General features: G+C 43.0%; 1 protein-coding gene across 1 annotated transcript in view; it reads right to left on the reverse strand.

Moving 5' to 3' along the window:
* VPS13B (vacuolar protein sorting 13 homolog B) overlaps positions 1 to 14527 on the reverse strand; it is a 1405890-nt gene that overhangs the window by 264461 nt on the left and 1126902 nt on the right. The window contains exon 36 of the mRNA XM_075353076.1: positions 8113 to 8508. Coding sequence (XP_075209191.1) covers positions 8113 to 8508 — 396 coding nt within the window. The remainder of the gene's footprint in view (positions 1 to 8112; positions 8509 to 14527) is intronic.

A 14527-nucleotide genomic window follows, 5' to 3' on the forward strand; every position in this document is an offset into this window, starting at 1 on the left:
CAATTGTGCCAAGCAAGCAAAAGTGGACAGGTTAATGAAAAGGTAGTACTGTGCCTCACTTGCCTACAAATTGAATGTGATTTTGCAGCTAAACTCCAAACCCAAACACAACTCATAGATAAGTGTATGCTAAAAAACATGTTTTCGAATTCTGATTCTGGATGATTTTCAGAATTTATTTTCGTTACCACCAGCTATAGCTTTAAACGAAGACCAAATGGTATAATTACAACCACAAGCTCTGTCACGTGGCATACAATTCTGCAGAAAAATCATGTAGCCATTGGTTACAGCACTGATGATCATGCAGGTGGTGTAACGTTGCGGGGTTCGTACAGGGCGATAAAGAGGCAGTGACCCAGTACAGTCCAACTCACACGGCTTTTATTTAGCAATTGGAAACAACAGGTAACCATAGATGTCCTCCGGGTCGCAGCTGGGGATCCACACAGTGTGAATATAATAGCAGACAGAAGATACCGGTTTCCATGGGAGACTGCCCCACTGGGTCGCTCCACGATGCGACAGCAGAATCCACAGACCTGTGTTTTAGCTCCACACAAGGCTTGCGTATATAAAGCTCCCTACTCTGCAACTATAAAACAAACTCTGCCCCTCCCAAACCTTTGCAGGAACTTTTAAATTAAATCAGTGGTCATGAGCCGTATCCAAAACCCAGCCCGGAGGGAGTGGACTGACCGTTGTCCAGTACTCTAATATGTTTCTGTGTGCATTCTGTAGGGATACATACTGTCCTTCACATATGAGTCCCCCCCCCCACTACCTCACAGTGGCTACAAGTTTTCCAGATACTATGGACAGAACAGCGCTAACATTCTTCGATGCTTATTGAATTCTTGCATATTAGAAACATGGCAATGTTTCGGACCTACAGTTCTTTATCAGTCTGAATCACATCACTACTGGCGCAGAGGTGGCTCCTAGATTTGGCATTTCCTCTGTGAACCAATAAATATGTTGCTCTCAGTGAAAAGATTGTTGTGTTGTTTTATTTCAAAATGTAACCTTCCGTGGCAGTGGGGACAAAAATCAGCAAATTGAACCAAAAAATTGCTACTAACACACCCCAGATACAGGGGGGGCATTTATATGGATACACCTAAATAAAATTGAAATGGTTGGTGATATCAACTTCCTGTTTGTGGCTAAATAGTATATGGGAGGGGGAAAACTTTTCAAGATAGGTGGTAACCATGGCAGCCATTTTGAAGTTGGCCATTTTGGATTCAGCTTTATTTGTTCCAATGGGAAGAGGGTCATGCAATACATCAAACCTATTGAGTATTTCACAACAAAACAATGGTGTGCTTGGTTTTAGGCCCGTTTCACACGTCGGTGAAAAACATTGACGTTCTTCACTGACGTGTAAAACACGCACATGTCCCTCTGTGTTCCGTGATTCACGGCACACGTGGGTTGTCCATGTGCAATCCGTGATCCCGTAATTGCATATGGACATTACTCACCTGCCTTCACTGCTACTGTCTATGGTGCTGAAGTCTCCAGCTCTGCAGCGTCCGCCCACCGCTCTCAGCACCTACTTCCTGGTCGGCTGTTCCTGCTTTCATGAATATTCATGAGCCAGGCAGGAGCTGCCGAGAATAGAGGCTGCACAGTGAATTGCAGGCAAGGTAAGTTGAAAAATTTTAATATGTCCGTGATTTTTTTGTACGTGTTTCACTGATCACACACGGATCACACCATAGTGTGGTCCGTGGGTCATCAGTGATGCCAGAAAAAAACTGACATGTCTCCGTGCAGAATCACGGCCAAGGGTGTACGCTACACGGAGACACGTTCAGTGAAAAATCACTGATGTGTGAGCAGACCGATTGATTATAATGGGTCTGCGTATGTCAGTGATTCTGGTACGTATAAAAAAAAAGCACAAACATACCAGAATCACTGACGTGTGAAGGGGGCCTTAATGTAACTTTATTCGTTCATTAGTTATTTACAATTTTATGACCACTTATAAACTGTGTTCAAAGTGCTGCCCATGGTGTTGGATTGTCAATGTATTACTCTTCTCCCACTCTTGATACACTGATAGCAACACTGCAGAAGAAATGATAGCACAGGCTTCTAGTATCTGTTGTTTCAGATGCTGCACAACTTGTATCTTCACAGCATAGACAATTGCCTTCAGATGACCCCAAAGATAAAAATCTAAGGGGGTCAGATCGGGAGACCTTGGTGGCCATTCAACTGGTCCATGATGACTAATCCACTTTCCAGGACACTGTTCATGTAGGAATGTTCTGACCTGACACCCATAATGATGATGGGTACTGCACATCCGCCTCCCATTCAGATCAATAGGAGGTGGATGTGCAGTAAAAGCATAGGGCCACTATCCGAAGATGGAGCAGCTCCGGAACTGAGCATTTCCAGCTGCCTGCTGCTGCCGCCGCCTCCGGGACCAGGAACAGTTGATAGGCGGAGGTGCGCTGTGTTGGACCCCAGACGATCAGACAGTGATGACCTGCTCTAAGGATAGGCCATCAGTATAAAACAAGAGGACAAATAGATTTTATATGTATTTACGTGTTCGCTGCACTGTCTATGGTATTCTAATGTCTCTATGGCTCTTGGACACAGACAGTTCAACCTTTACAGCCATCAACCTCATGTCTCACAGAGATGGGAACGCGCTTTGTAGTCTGTCTGGTGGATTACTATCAGACTCACGATTCAGTTCAATACGGGAGCATGTGTGATGCAGACTCCTCCATACTGGATATTAATATGATGTATAATGAGAATGTAATCCTTACAGTGACCATGAACTTGTTTCAAGCCTCCCAGCCCTGGCTAAGGTAAGCGTGGGAATGAAAACAATGTTCTGAACTGGTCTGAAAAAAAGTCTTTATGGCTAAATCAAGAATGCCGGCCCAGAGCACTCACAAAGTCTTTCATGTTGCATTTTAGCTTAGAAAGCATTTGCAAAATGCACTGAAATGCGGTGTGGCCTGCCAGATAGTTTTTTTTTAAAGTAAAGAGGGAAATAAATCACCTAGGTTTGGCCCGCTATGAGTACTTCTCAGTTGCAAAACATTTCCTGTATCTGTTCTCTTGCTATGTCGAGTTTCAGCCGGTATTCTTCTTTATAAGGTTGTCTTATTACAGACCCGTTTTTAGGCATCGTTGGCACTGCCAAATTGGTTCTGGATAGATGCCTTTAAGACCGTTTTCAGGTCCTTACAGAGAAGGCTCTGTGTGGGGATTTTCGTTTAGCGAGCCTGGCTCTTGCAGAAGGCCCCATGCTTTTCATCAAGAAGAGTACGGCGCCAAAAAAGTGCGCCTGGAAGAAGCCAACATCCGAAATATCATACAACCTCACTACGTGGAGCATAAAAACAATGACCGATATACAGTTTCATTGAATACAGTACTGTCTATTCATACACTCCGCTAGATTTTCTTGGCGGGGGCAATAAAATTACAGAACTCCGCTAAGCATCACTTCGTTTACAGCGCAGGGCATGTTCCATATTTTCCTTTTTAAGATACATGAGATAAAAAGCATCTTAGCGAGTGCTTCTTGAAATCTGTACTCTACACCGAGAGACACAGAATAGGTTTGCTAGAGGCAAACTTGTCTGAAAGGGTAATTCCAGGACTGTAAAGCCGAGTCCTAAACTAATTAATATTGGTTTACAACGGGCAGACTTTTTTAGGAGACAGCAAAAATAAATGAAGAGAATGTTTTATGATGAGATATGAGATCGCATAGAGTACGAGCAATTAGTCCCATTTTGTAAATATTTCAGACTGAAATGCCGTCATTAAATCCTTCAAAAAATTCTGCTGGGCAAATAGTAATAAACAATCTCGGAAATGGAGAAAAACGCGGAATGTTTATTAGATGCCGGGACCAGATACTCAAGTTTCTAAATGTTTATGCTAAATGTCGACGCACCTTTCTTATAAATCACTATTCTGCTTTTGTACGGAGGAGGAATTTCTCTTGTAAATAACAGCAAGGAAAAGAACAAAAATCCAATTAGATTCATAAACTATTCCTAAGATCAAATTGACTGGTAATGCAAAACATGTCCACGTCATTTACACCTTAAGTTTTGGATCTCGTGTTTGTCAGGTTTTATGAACTCCATTGTCCAAACATTGTTTGTTCTGGTTTTGCTCTTAAGGGTGCTTTACACGCTGCGACATCGCTAGCGATTAGTTAGCTAATCTATGGCATACAAAACACATTTTTGGTCAGTATATATTACAAAAACATATTGTTTTCTAACAAAAGGTAATGATAAAAAAATCAAGGGACTAGTGATCAGAATTCCAATACGATAGGTGTCACCGAAGGTAAAACAAGCAGTGACTTTTTTTTGGATAGTATTAAGAGCAAAGGAGGAGACCCCTAAAAGCAAAGTCCTTGATATCAGGTGGTCTCATCGGAATCTTAGATCTGTCGAAAAATTGTTAAAATCAAATTGCCGTTTGAATTAAGATAGTAGTAGAGCACAAGTGGTCACATTTAACTACCGGAGTTCCAGAATAGCTCAGAAACTGTATGCCGCAGTCAGGTGGACAGAGAGTTATTCCACCTGCTGGCTCTTCCGTAAGAGCAATAATTTCTCCATGAGCCGCATCTAAAGCCCCATATACATATTAGATTAATGTCAGCTGAAACTGCCAATGATGAAGGGGCAGTTGACTGTTGGCGAGTTAAGCATCCGGAGTGTCAAATCAGTCCGATTAGTCAAGTTGTCTACAATTTGGTTGATACAATTGTCTAATTTGCATACTCTGTTCTCGTGGCACATTGCCTGACAAAACGTTTCTACACAGCCACTGGGTCTATTTCTTGAGCTCTAGTACCGCCCAAGCTGCGTCCTGTCCTTTTAAGCTATCTACGAGTACTCTGCTTTGCACTGATGAGGGGCAACTGTCAGAAACAATGTTGTCTACAAATGGGTCAACACAGCAAGAATATCCTTATAACAGAACAGTCTATGTATAGCACAAATACAGTATAATATTAATATTACTTGTGCTTGTACATGCCTGTTTCTGGCTTGGCCATCATCAATTAAATATATAGAAACCATGGTCAATAGCTGTAGGCACTAATACAGAACTAACAAAGATAACCTTGACTCATAACACAGCAAAATGATATAACGGTTTCAAGAAAGTGGAATCAACACCTTATTAGAGGATGGGCAGAGGCTTATACAATGTTATCTTAATGCTCTTAGGTGAGACAACTTTCTGTGATAACTTATCCAAATGGTGGGTTGTGAGTCATGGTAACCCTTGCCACAACTGTAAGGGGTACTTCACACACAGCGAGATCGCTGCTGAGATCTCTGCTGAGTCACGGTTTTTGTGACGCAGCAGTGACCTCATTAGCGATCTCGCTGTGTGTGACACTGAGCAGCGATCTGGCCCCTGCTGTGAGATCGCTGCTCGTTACACACAGCTCTGGTTCATTTTTTTATTGTTGCTCTCCTGCTGATAAGCACACACGCTGTGTGTGACAGCGAGAGCAACAATCCTGAATGTGCAGGGAGCAGGAGCCGGCGTCTGACAGCCTGCGGTAAGCTGCAACCAGGGTAAACATCGGGTAACCAAGGTGGTTACCCGATATTTACCTTCGTTACCAGCCTCCGCAGCTCTCACGCTGCCAGTGCCGGCTCCTGCTCCCTGCACACGCTAAGTTAAGCGGTGTGTACTGGTAACTAAGGTAAACATCGGGTAACCATACCCGATGTTTACCTTAGTTACCAGTGTCCGCAGCTTCCAGACGCCGGCTCCGTGCAAGCGCAGCGTCGCTTGCACGTCGCTGCTGGCTGGGGGCTGGTCACTGGTCGCTGGTGAGATCTGCCTGTTTGACAGCTCACCAGCGACCATGTAGCGACGCAGCAGCGATCCTGACCAGGTCAGATCGCTGGTGGGATCGCTGCTGCGTCGCTAAAGTGTGACGGTACCCTAAATCTAAGTCTATCTCGTGTGTGGACCCGGGGAGATCCCTTCTGGTTCTTCTTAACACCCTATCTTCTTTCTCTAGAGTCTCTTTTTATAAACGTAATGCCTCTAAATCTGTTATTCTCCCGGTTAACCTTCCTTCCCAGCTAATCTCCCGGCTGATAGACGCTCTACCTTTTACTTGGACGAATAATAAGTTAAAATATTTAGGTATCAGCCTATGCTCTCCCTTCTTTAACCTAGTTGAGGAAAATAATAAAGACCTCATATCATCAATTAAACCTATCATGGACAGAATGGTTCTTCTAAAATTGTCATAGATTGCTAGAATAAATAACTGCAAAATGTTGTTCCTCCCCAAAATACTGTATTTTCTTAGATGTATCCCTCTTCATATACCCAAGTCTAAGCTATCCTTCCTTCAATCTATGCTATTCAAATTCATATGGGCCAATAAAACCCCTAGAGTTGCCAGGCACATTCTTCACTATAAGTCTCAGAATGGTGGATTGGGAGTCCCCAACCTTTCACTGTATTATAAGGCATGTTTAGTGGATTCTCTTAGGTGTTGGTGGGGCACAAGCTCAGTCCATGGATGAGTGACAATAAAGAAGCAGTTTACAAAATCTCACTCGACCAGAAGACTTCTAGAGGCTGATTACCTCAGACCCTCTCCCTGTGACAAAAGTCTTCCTGTTATGCAGAATTCCCCGGTGTTGTGGGGAGAGATGGGGAGAGATCAACTCAACATCCCACTCAATTTGATGTCCCTGAAGAGTCTCGAACACTTGATTCCTGATATTTCTCTTTCACAGTGGAGTTTCTCAGGGGTTGAGAACTTAGGCAATTTGTTTGAAGGGACTATTATGTGTTCATTTGAGAATTTAAGAAAGAGATTTTGTCTCCCGAAGCAGTGTTTTTATCAATATTTGCAGGTGAGGGGTTTCCGGACGTCCTGTTTGACAGCCAAGACACATAGGTCCCCATCTATACTTCAAAGATTTATAACTTGTAAAAAAGGCCCAACTAAAGGCCTGTCAACTGCATATAATATATTTAACTCCTCGCCGGTTCAAGAGAAATTGTCATTTATGTTGAAATGTGAACAGGACTTGGGTGTGTCTTACTCATTATAACAGTGGACTAAGGCTTTGGTGTGGTCCTGGGGTTGCTCCTCGTGTGTCAACCATTTAGAGCTTAGTAAGAAAATACAATTAAGATGGTTTCTTTCCCCCAAAAGGCTATCGCATGTTTATCCTTTGTACTTTCCCCTCTGCTGGAAACAAAATGTGGGAATATGGGCACGCTCCTCCACGTCTGGTGGACTTGCCCAAAAATCACCTCTTTTTGGAACCAAGTTTTCTCCCTTATAACTAAATGTACAGCTTCCCCCAGACCCAGCCATTGCGTTGCTTAATATTGGAATCTCAGACCTACCAAAAGAGATTAGATGTACCTGCTCATTTATTTTTATTGAAGCTAGGCAAAGCATTACTGCCTCATGGAATCAACCCACAGTCCCATCCATATGGGAAGTCATAGATAGAGTTAACACTTAAAAGTTATATGAATTAACCCTCTCTTATAATCCTCAGAGACGTACCACTCTGGAGGAGCGCTGGGCTCTCTGGTTGTCTTCACCCTATGCTTCCCTTCCTCCCTGAGATGTAACTTCCAACCTAAGGTTTAATCTGGCCCCCTCCAATGATAGTAACCCTTCTTAAGGCTTTACGTGGATCCTAAGGCTGTTTCTGAGTGGCATTACCAGTACTCCCCCCCTTCCCCCCCTTCCACCCGTTCCTCCCCCTTTTTGCTGTTATGACCTGATATCTTGGTTGTGTAAAATGTGTAACTATTGTGGCTATTACTTGATATCTTGTCATGTTTTAAATGTAAATGTTTACCATTATTGAAAAATCTAATAAAAACTTTATTGCTTAAAAAAAACCAAAAACTGTAAATCTAAGTCCAAAAGTGTTGAGAGCAATGTTCACAGTCAAACATATTATTCCACACGCTATGGAGACTTTTCTCTAGGTTAGATGTGTTAGGCAGAGATTACAAAGCTTGTTAGACACGTCCAGTTAGGGTAACGACTAATGTCACAAATGAGTGCGGCAATACAGAAAAAAAGCTTACCTTTGTTTCCGGCTTGAATACTAAGACACCCCTTAAGATCAGATAAGTATGTAAGAATGTAGGGAGTTTTTGGATGTGGCACAGTCTCCAATGATAGGAACACCTGGGTAGTTTGGAATGTGATCCTGTGGAAAAAAGACATTGATCGCCATGTTCCTTCTTGGGGTACGTGGGATTTTGAAGCATCGTGGGCCACTGTACAAGGATCCTTTCTATGGCTGAATTCAGGTTTCATGGATTCCATCATCTGTGGCAATTCTTCTTTTGTGACTGGACTATCCGATGAATTGTCAGATCCACTTTTCAAGATCTTTTCTAAGAAAACATTTAGTTGATCCAACTTGACAAAGCTGAAGTTGACTTTTAATGGCCTGGATATATCAATGCTGATGTCAACTGTTGAGAGAAGAAAGATGCAAGAAGACTAAATATTTGATCTTATATTAATAGAATTGGAATTCATATAGTATTTCAACGTAACTGTAGTATAATATATCAGGTCTGTGGTTATTGCATTCGAGGGCGTTATCAAATTTGTGACTGTGACCATGCCCGGGAGTAAAGGTTGCTCACTAACCCCAGTGCCTACTGTACATTGCTGTGCGGAGACTCGTTGGGTCCCTACACTGCAATACATGCCACTGGCAAAACAGAGGCCAGCAGCTGACGACAGCGTGCCTATGACTAGGGGCGAATGACAGTGACTTCATGCATCGCCATAGCAGATACACCGATGTCAGTTGCCTGCCACTATGCCTGCTACAGAGGAGGACGCTGCGCATCATTGAAGCCAGAGAAGGTGAGTAGAATGGTTTTTTTTTAATATGTCAGATGCAGAACAGGGACTATATATACCAGGAAAAAGCTGGGATACGGACATATAAAAAAGGATGAGGTACAGAATAAGGACAAATATACCAGGAGGGAGCCCAGGATAAGGACATATATACCAGGAGGGGGCCACGGATAAGAACATATATGCAAGGATGGGGGACATATTTACCAAGAAAGGGTTCCAGGATGGGAACATATATATCAGGATGGGAGACAGATATACCAGGATGGACGACACAATGACAAATTAAGGGGCCCAGGATGGGGGACATATTTACCAGGATAGGAGACAGATATATCAGGATGGGGAACATATTTACCAGGAAGGGAACCAGGATGGTGACATACACAGCAGAATGGGAGAACATTAATACCAGGGTGGGGAACATATTTACCAGGAAGGGGCCCAAAATGGGAGAAAAATTTACCAGGATGGGAGCCACATATTCCAGGATTTCGACATATATGCCAGGATGGGGGACATATTTAAAATAATGTGGCCCAGGATTGGGACATATATACCAGAATGGGGGACATGTTTACCAGGAAGGGGCCCAGGATGGGAGACATTAGTACAGAATGGGGGACATTATTACATAATGAAATGGGAGGGGGGGGCAACACTTATGTCTATATAGGATTGAGAACGCTAAAAGGGCCCATACATCTGACCACCGTGTGTAAGGGGGGGTGGGGTGAGAGGTGTGGGAGGTTAAGGTCCAAATTTTGCACCGTTTCCCACTGGACTAGTTTCGCCACTGATTACACTTCTTCCCCAAGGTTGGATACAGTTTCATAAATGCCTTTGTGCAAAATAAACGTACCGTCACACATAACGAGATCGCTAGCGAGATCGCAGCTGAGTCAGGGTTTCCGTGACGCAGTAGCAATCCCGTTAGCGATCTTGTTATGTGTGACACCTACCAGCGATCAGGCCCCTGCTGTGAGGTCGCCGGTCGTTGCAGAATGGTCCAGGCCATTTTCTTCAAAGGCGATGTCCTGCTGGGCAGGATGCATCACTGTGTTTGACACTGTGTGACAGGGTCACAGTGACTGCCGAGATCGTTATACAGGTCGCTACTGCGACCTGTATTGTTCTTGCATCGCTGGTAAGATCTGACTGAGTGACATCTCACCTGCGACCTCCCAGCGACTTACCTGCGATCCCTCTCAGGTCGCATCGTTTTCGGGATCGCTGGTAAGTCGTTGTGTGTGACTGGGCCTTATAGAGTTTCATTCATCGCTATGTTATGGTATATCTCTAGGATATCATGTTTCTTCACAATCAGTGAGGGAATCATCCTGAGACTCACCAATCTTTCGCATGAATGGAATGCAGCATTAACTTTTACCTTGGAGATAATGTTCCTGGCACCCAAATGGTGAAAGGAACTGAGGGGAAAAAAAGTTTTGTGTATAGAAGGGTGGCCAAAAACATAGCTGTACTGAGAAAAACAATAAATAAGCATTGCATCCCATTCATTGTGAGAAAGAATTATGAAGCTGCAGCATCCAAATAATTTGCCAACACTACAAAAGTCAAAACCCTTTTAAATTGGACATTAACATTGAATAATTACCAGAAAATCTAAATGCTTTTGATATTGAAGAGTCCAAAACAATTTTATAAGTATGGGGGTAGCCATACTTTTTACTTGAGCTCTACATGAGCTACGGAGCTGGGATATGGGGCATCTTAGCACCGTACAATGAAAAAGCTCCAATCAATAGTAATTTTTATCAGTAAACGTTTTTGATTTTTTTTTTTGTCACCAGATGGGAAAACTGTACAAAGATAGATGGGCAGATCTATTCACCTTGGCTTTGGTCATAGCCAGGCTTTTTTGGCTACTTATAACATTTCAAACCATATGTATACAGGTTAAAGTGCCTAAAAACTTCTGAGATATCAATTATATAGATAGGTGGGGTCTGAGGGCTGAGACTGATCGCTACAACGACAAAGCAAAAGCACTTAGCCAAGTGCTAGTCTTCTTCAAGAATGAAGACAGACTCAATAGAAAGTATATGATAATCACATAACCTGCACCACCAAAAAGTTCACTTTTCAAAAAGTCCTAGCCTTGTAATCTTTCTAGGCCAGCACCATCTTAAAGACTAAATGTGGTGTCACACACAGCGACGACGACAACGACATCGCTGCTAAGTCGCCATTTTCTGTGACGTAGCAACGACCTCAACAGCGACGTCGCTGTGTGTGACACACAACAACGATCAGACCTCTGCTGCAAAATCGCTGCTCGCTCCTGAATATTCCAGGTCATTTTTTGATTGCTGCTATCCCGCTGCGCCATGATGCTAAGCTCAGCATCGTTGTGTTTGACACCGCAGTAGTGACGGTCGCGGCGACGCTGAAGGCAGTGACGTAGGACTGAAGGCAGGACAAGGGCGTGTTTTTGTGGTGTATTTTGCAACGCCCCTACGACTCCGATTGGTGGTTACAACAGCGTTCCGATTGGGTACCTTGCCGAAGGCGTTACAGTGATTTCATTCTTTAAGTTCCATTTTTTGTTCCACGTAGTAGATTCTCTGTCTGGTGTCGCTAGTGTGTCGTTCTTTGTGGATCTGAATGAAATGAAATAGAATGAATGAAAGCACTACTGCGTCTTCCTTTGTTTGGCACGGTCACCCAATCAGGCGCCGCTGTAGTGATCACCAATTGGAATAGAGGGGCGTGAAAAAAGGCAACAGAAAGGCGCTGTAGTGATCACCAATCGGAACAGAGGGGCGTGAAAAGACGCAACGCAAAACATGTCTAGGGGTAAACACCACGCCTCTATCAAGGTCTGAGTCGTCGCGTAGCGACGCGTGTTACACCGCACAACGACCGTCGAGGTTGCTATGATTGCTGCTCCGTCGCTGCTTAAAATTACATGTTTGACAGCCTACTAGCGATCATCACTTGAAATCACAGGAAATGGTGACGTAACAGCGACGTCGTTGTCGTTTTGTGGGAACCCAGCTTAAGAGAAGGAAAGCAGATGGATTTAGAGAAAGATGTATGAAATAAAGGTTAACACAAAATGTTCCCTGAAGTAGTAGTCACAGTTGCAAAACTAACTTTTCCAGACTTAGTGATTACTCACAATTACTTCTCACCTTTCACACTTGGCATAGACCCATCAATCAGAGCATGGTATATACAACAGATGGGATTAAGAAAAATATCAGCTGAGCTGATGATAGGAGAACTATAAAAACTATTAAAACTAAGGAAAAAGCAAAAAAAAAAACAAAAAACTTTTTTTTGCTTTGTTAACTCAAAAACAAAAGTGGCTATGTAAGAATATTGAATCAGCACCGGCTGAGGGCTGGGTTTTTTTTTAAGCTGGGAAGGGTCCAATAACCATGGGTCTTCCCAGCCTGATAATATCAGCTCTCAGCTGTCTGTTTTACCTTGTCTGGGTATAAAAAAATGGCGGGACCCCCTGTAATTTTTGTCAATTATTTATTTAGTTAATAGCGGTAAAATCAATCAATCTGTCTGTCTACCATCCATCCTCTACTGACTATCTATCTTTGCACATCTTTAAAGGGAATCTGTCACCAGGTTTTTGACACCTAATCTGAGAGCAGTATAACGTAGGGGCAGAGATCCTGATTCCAGTGATGTGTCATTTACTGCGCTCCTTAGTGTAGCTGTAATAAAATCACTGTTTAATCAGCAGTAGATTATCATTACAGGACTATTTGGCTGCTGCCAGGTAGTCAAAGATATTAATGAGCTCTGTATAACTGCTAAATCGGCAGCAGAGAAAACACTAATTTTATCGAAATGACAATAAACAGGTCAGTAAGTGACATCTCTGGAATCAGGGTCTCTATCTCTACATTATGCTGCGCTCAGATAGTGGAGCAAAACCCTGGTGAGTGGTGACAGATTGCCTTTAACACATAAAAAAACATTAATTTGAGTGTTATGTGTTTTTTCTGGTACTTGTCACATGTATGTCACACAGATGACACATGGATGGTCAAAATAGAATGTGCTACATGTGCATTTTTTTTTTTTTTAAATGGACGTGTGAAGGAAGCTTAAGGAGTTTGCAGACCTATGGAGTCACTGCTATTCACCTACTTAGAAGACTACCGTAAGTGTGCAGGTGAAATACAGAGATCAAGCTGAGGACGGGAACACCCGAGTTTTTTTTTTTGTTTTTTTTTTAAAAGGGACCTGTCAACGGAATTTTCGCAATTAAACTAAAAGATTCCCCTTCTGCAGCTCCTGGGCTGCATTCTAGAAAGGTTCCTGTTGCTATTGTGCCCCCCTTTCAGACCTAAATAAACACTTTATAAAATCTTACCTTTTGGTATGCTAATGTGGTTTTATGGTCACGGGGGCGGGCTGTATTGCGTCCGTTATTCGCCCTCCTGCCGCTGTTCGCCGTCCCCCATTGCTCATTTACATACATGAGGCCACCGCCCAGTGCTTCCGAGGTCTCGCGCATGCCCAGTGGCACTATCGTGGGACTGAGCACTGTGTAAAGCGTGAGCGCTGGTGAGGTTATTGCGTAGGCTCGAGATTATGGGCGGCGCAGTGAATGTCATCACCAACGTCATCCATGTCTGCCTCCCCCATTATGCGCTAGCCCTGGCCATATCATCCACGTTACCTATTACAATCGGCACGAGATTATGGGCGGGTACTTGGATGATGCTGGTGATGACATTCACAGTACCGCCCATAATCTCGCGCCTGCGCAATAACCTCACCAGAGCTCGCAATTTGCACAGTGCTCAGTCCCGCGATAGTGCCACTGGGCATGCGCGAGACCTCGGGAGCACTGGGCGGCAGCGAACAGCGGCAGGAGGGCAAATAACGGACGCAATACAGCCCGCCCCCGTGAACATAACACCACATTAGCATACCAAAAGGTAAGATTTTATAAAGTTGTTATTTAGGTCTGAAACGGTGCACAGTAGCAAGAAGAACCTTTCAAGAATGCAGCCCAGGAGCTGCAAAAGGGGATTCTTTTAGTTAGATTGCGAAAATTCTGCTGACAGGTTCCCTTTAACTTGCCAAAGTCAATAAAAAGAGAAAAAAGTTATAAATGGAAAATCAGTTCAAAATTTGTCAGATGTTGGAAATATGTCCATCAAAGCTATGTGATGACATAGTAAAGGTGTAAATCTGAAAAAAAATCAGCAAATATTTCCTTTTTTTTTGGCCATGGGTGCCTGCACTACTTTTTTTTCCAGTGTGACAAAACAGAATCTTTCCATAACAAATATCAACTTAACCCTTTAGTGACGGAGCTAATTTTCACCTTAATGACCAGACCAAATTTTGCAATTCTGACCAGTGTCACTTCATGAGGTTATAACTCTGGAACGCTTCAACGGATCCCGGTGATTCTGAGATTGTTTTTTCGTCACATATTGGACTTCATGTTAGTACCAAATTTAGGACAATATTTTTTGCGTTTATTGAAGAAAAAAATTGAATATTGGCAAAAATTTTGAAAATTTAGCAATTTTCAACTTTTGAATTTTTATACCGTTAAACCAGAGATTTCTGTGACACAAAATAGTTAATAAATAACATTTCCCACTTGTCTAC

The sequence above is a fragment of the Anomaloglossus baeobatrachus genome, chromosome 6 (assembly GCF_048569485.1).
Source record: "Anomaloglossus baeobatrachus isolate aAnoBae1 chromosome 6, aAnoBae1.hap1, whole genome shotgun sequence".
Taxonomy (NCBI): Eukaryota; Metazoa; Chordata; class Amphibia; order Anura; family Aromobatidae; genus Anomaloglossus; species Anomaloglossus baeobatrachus.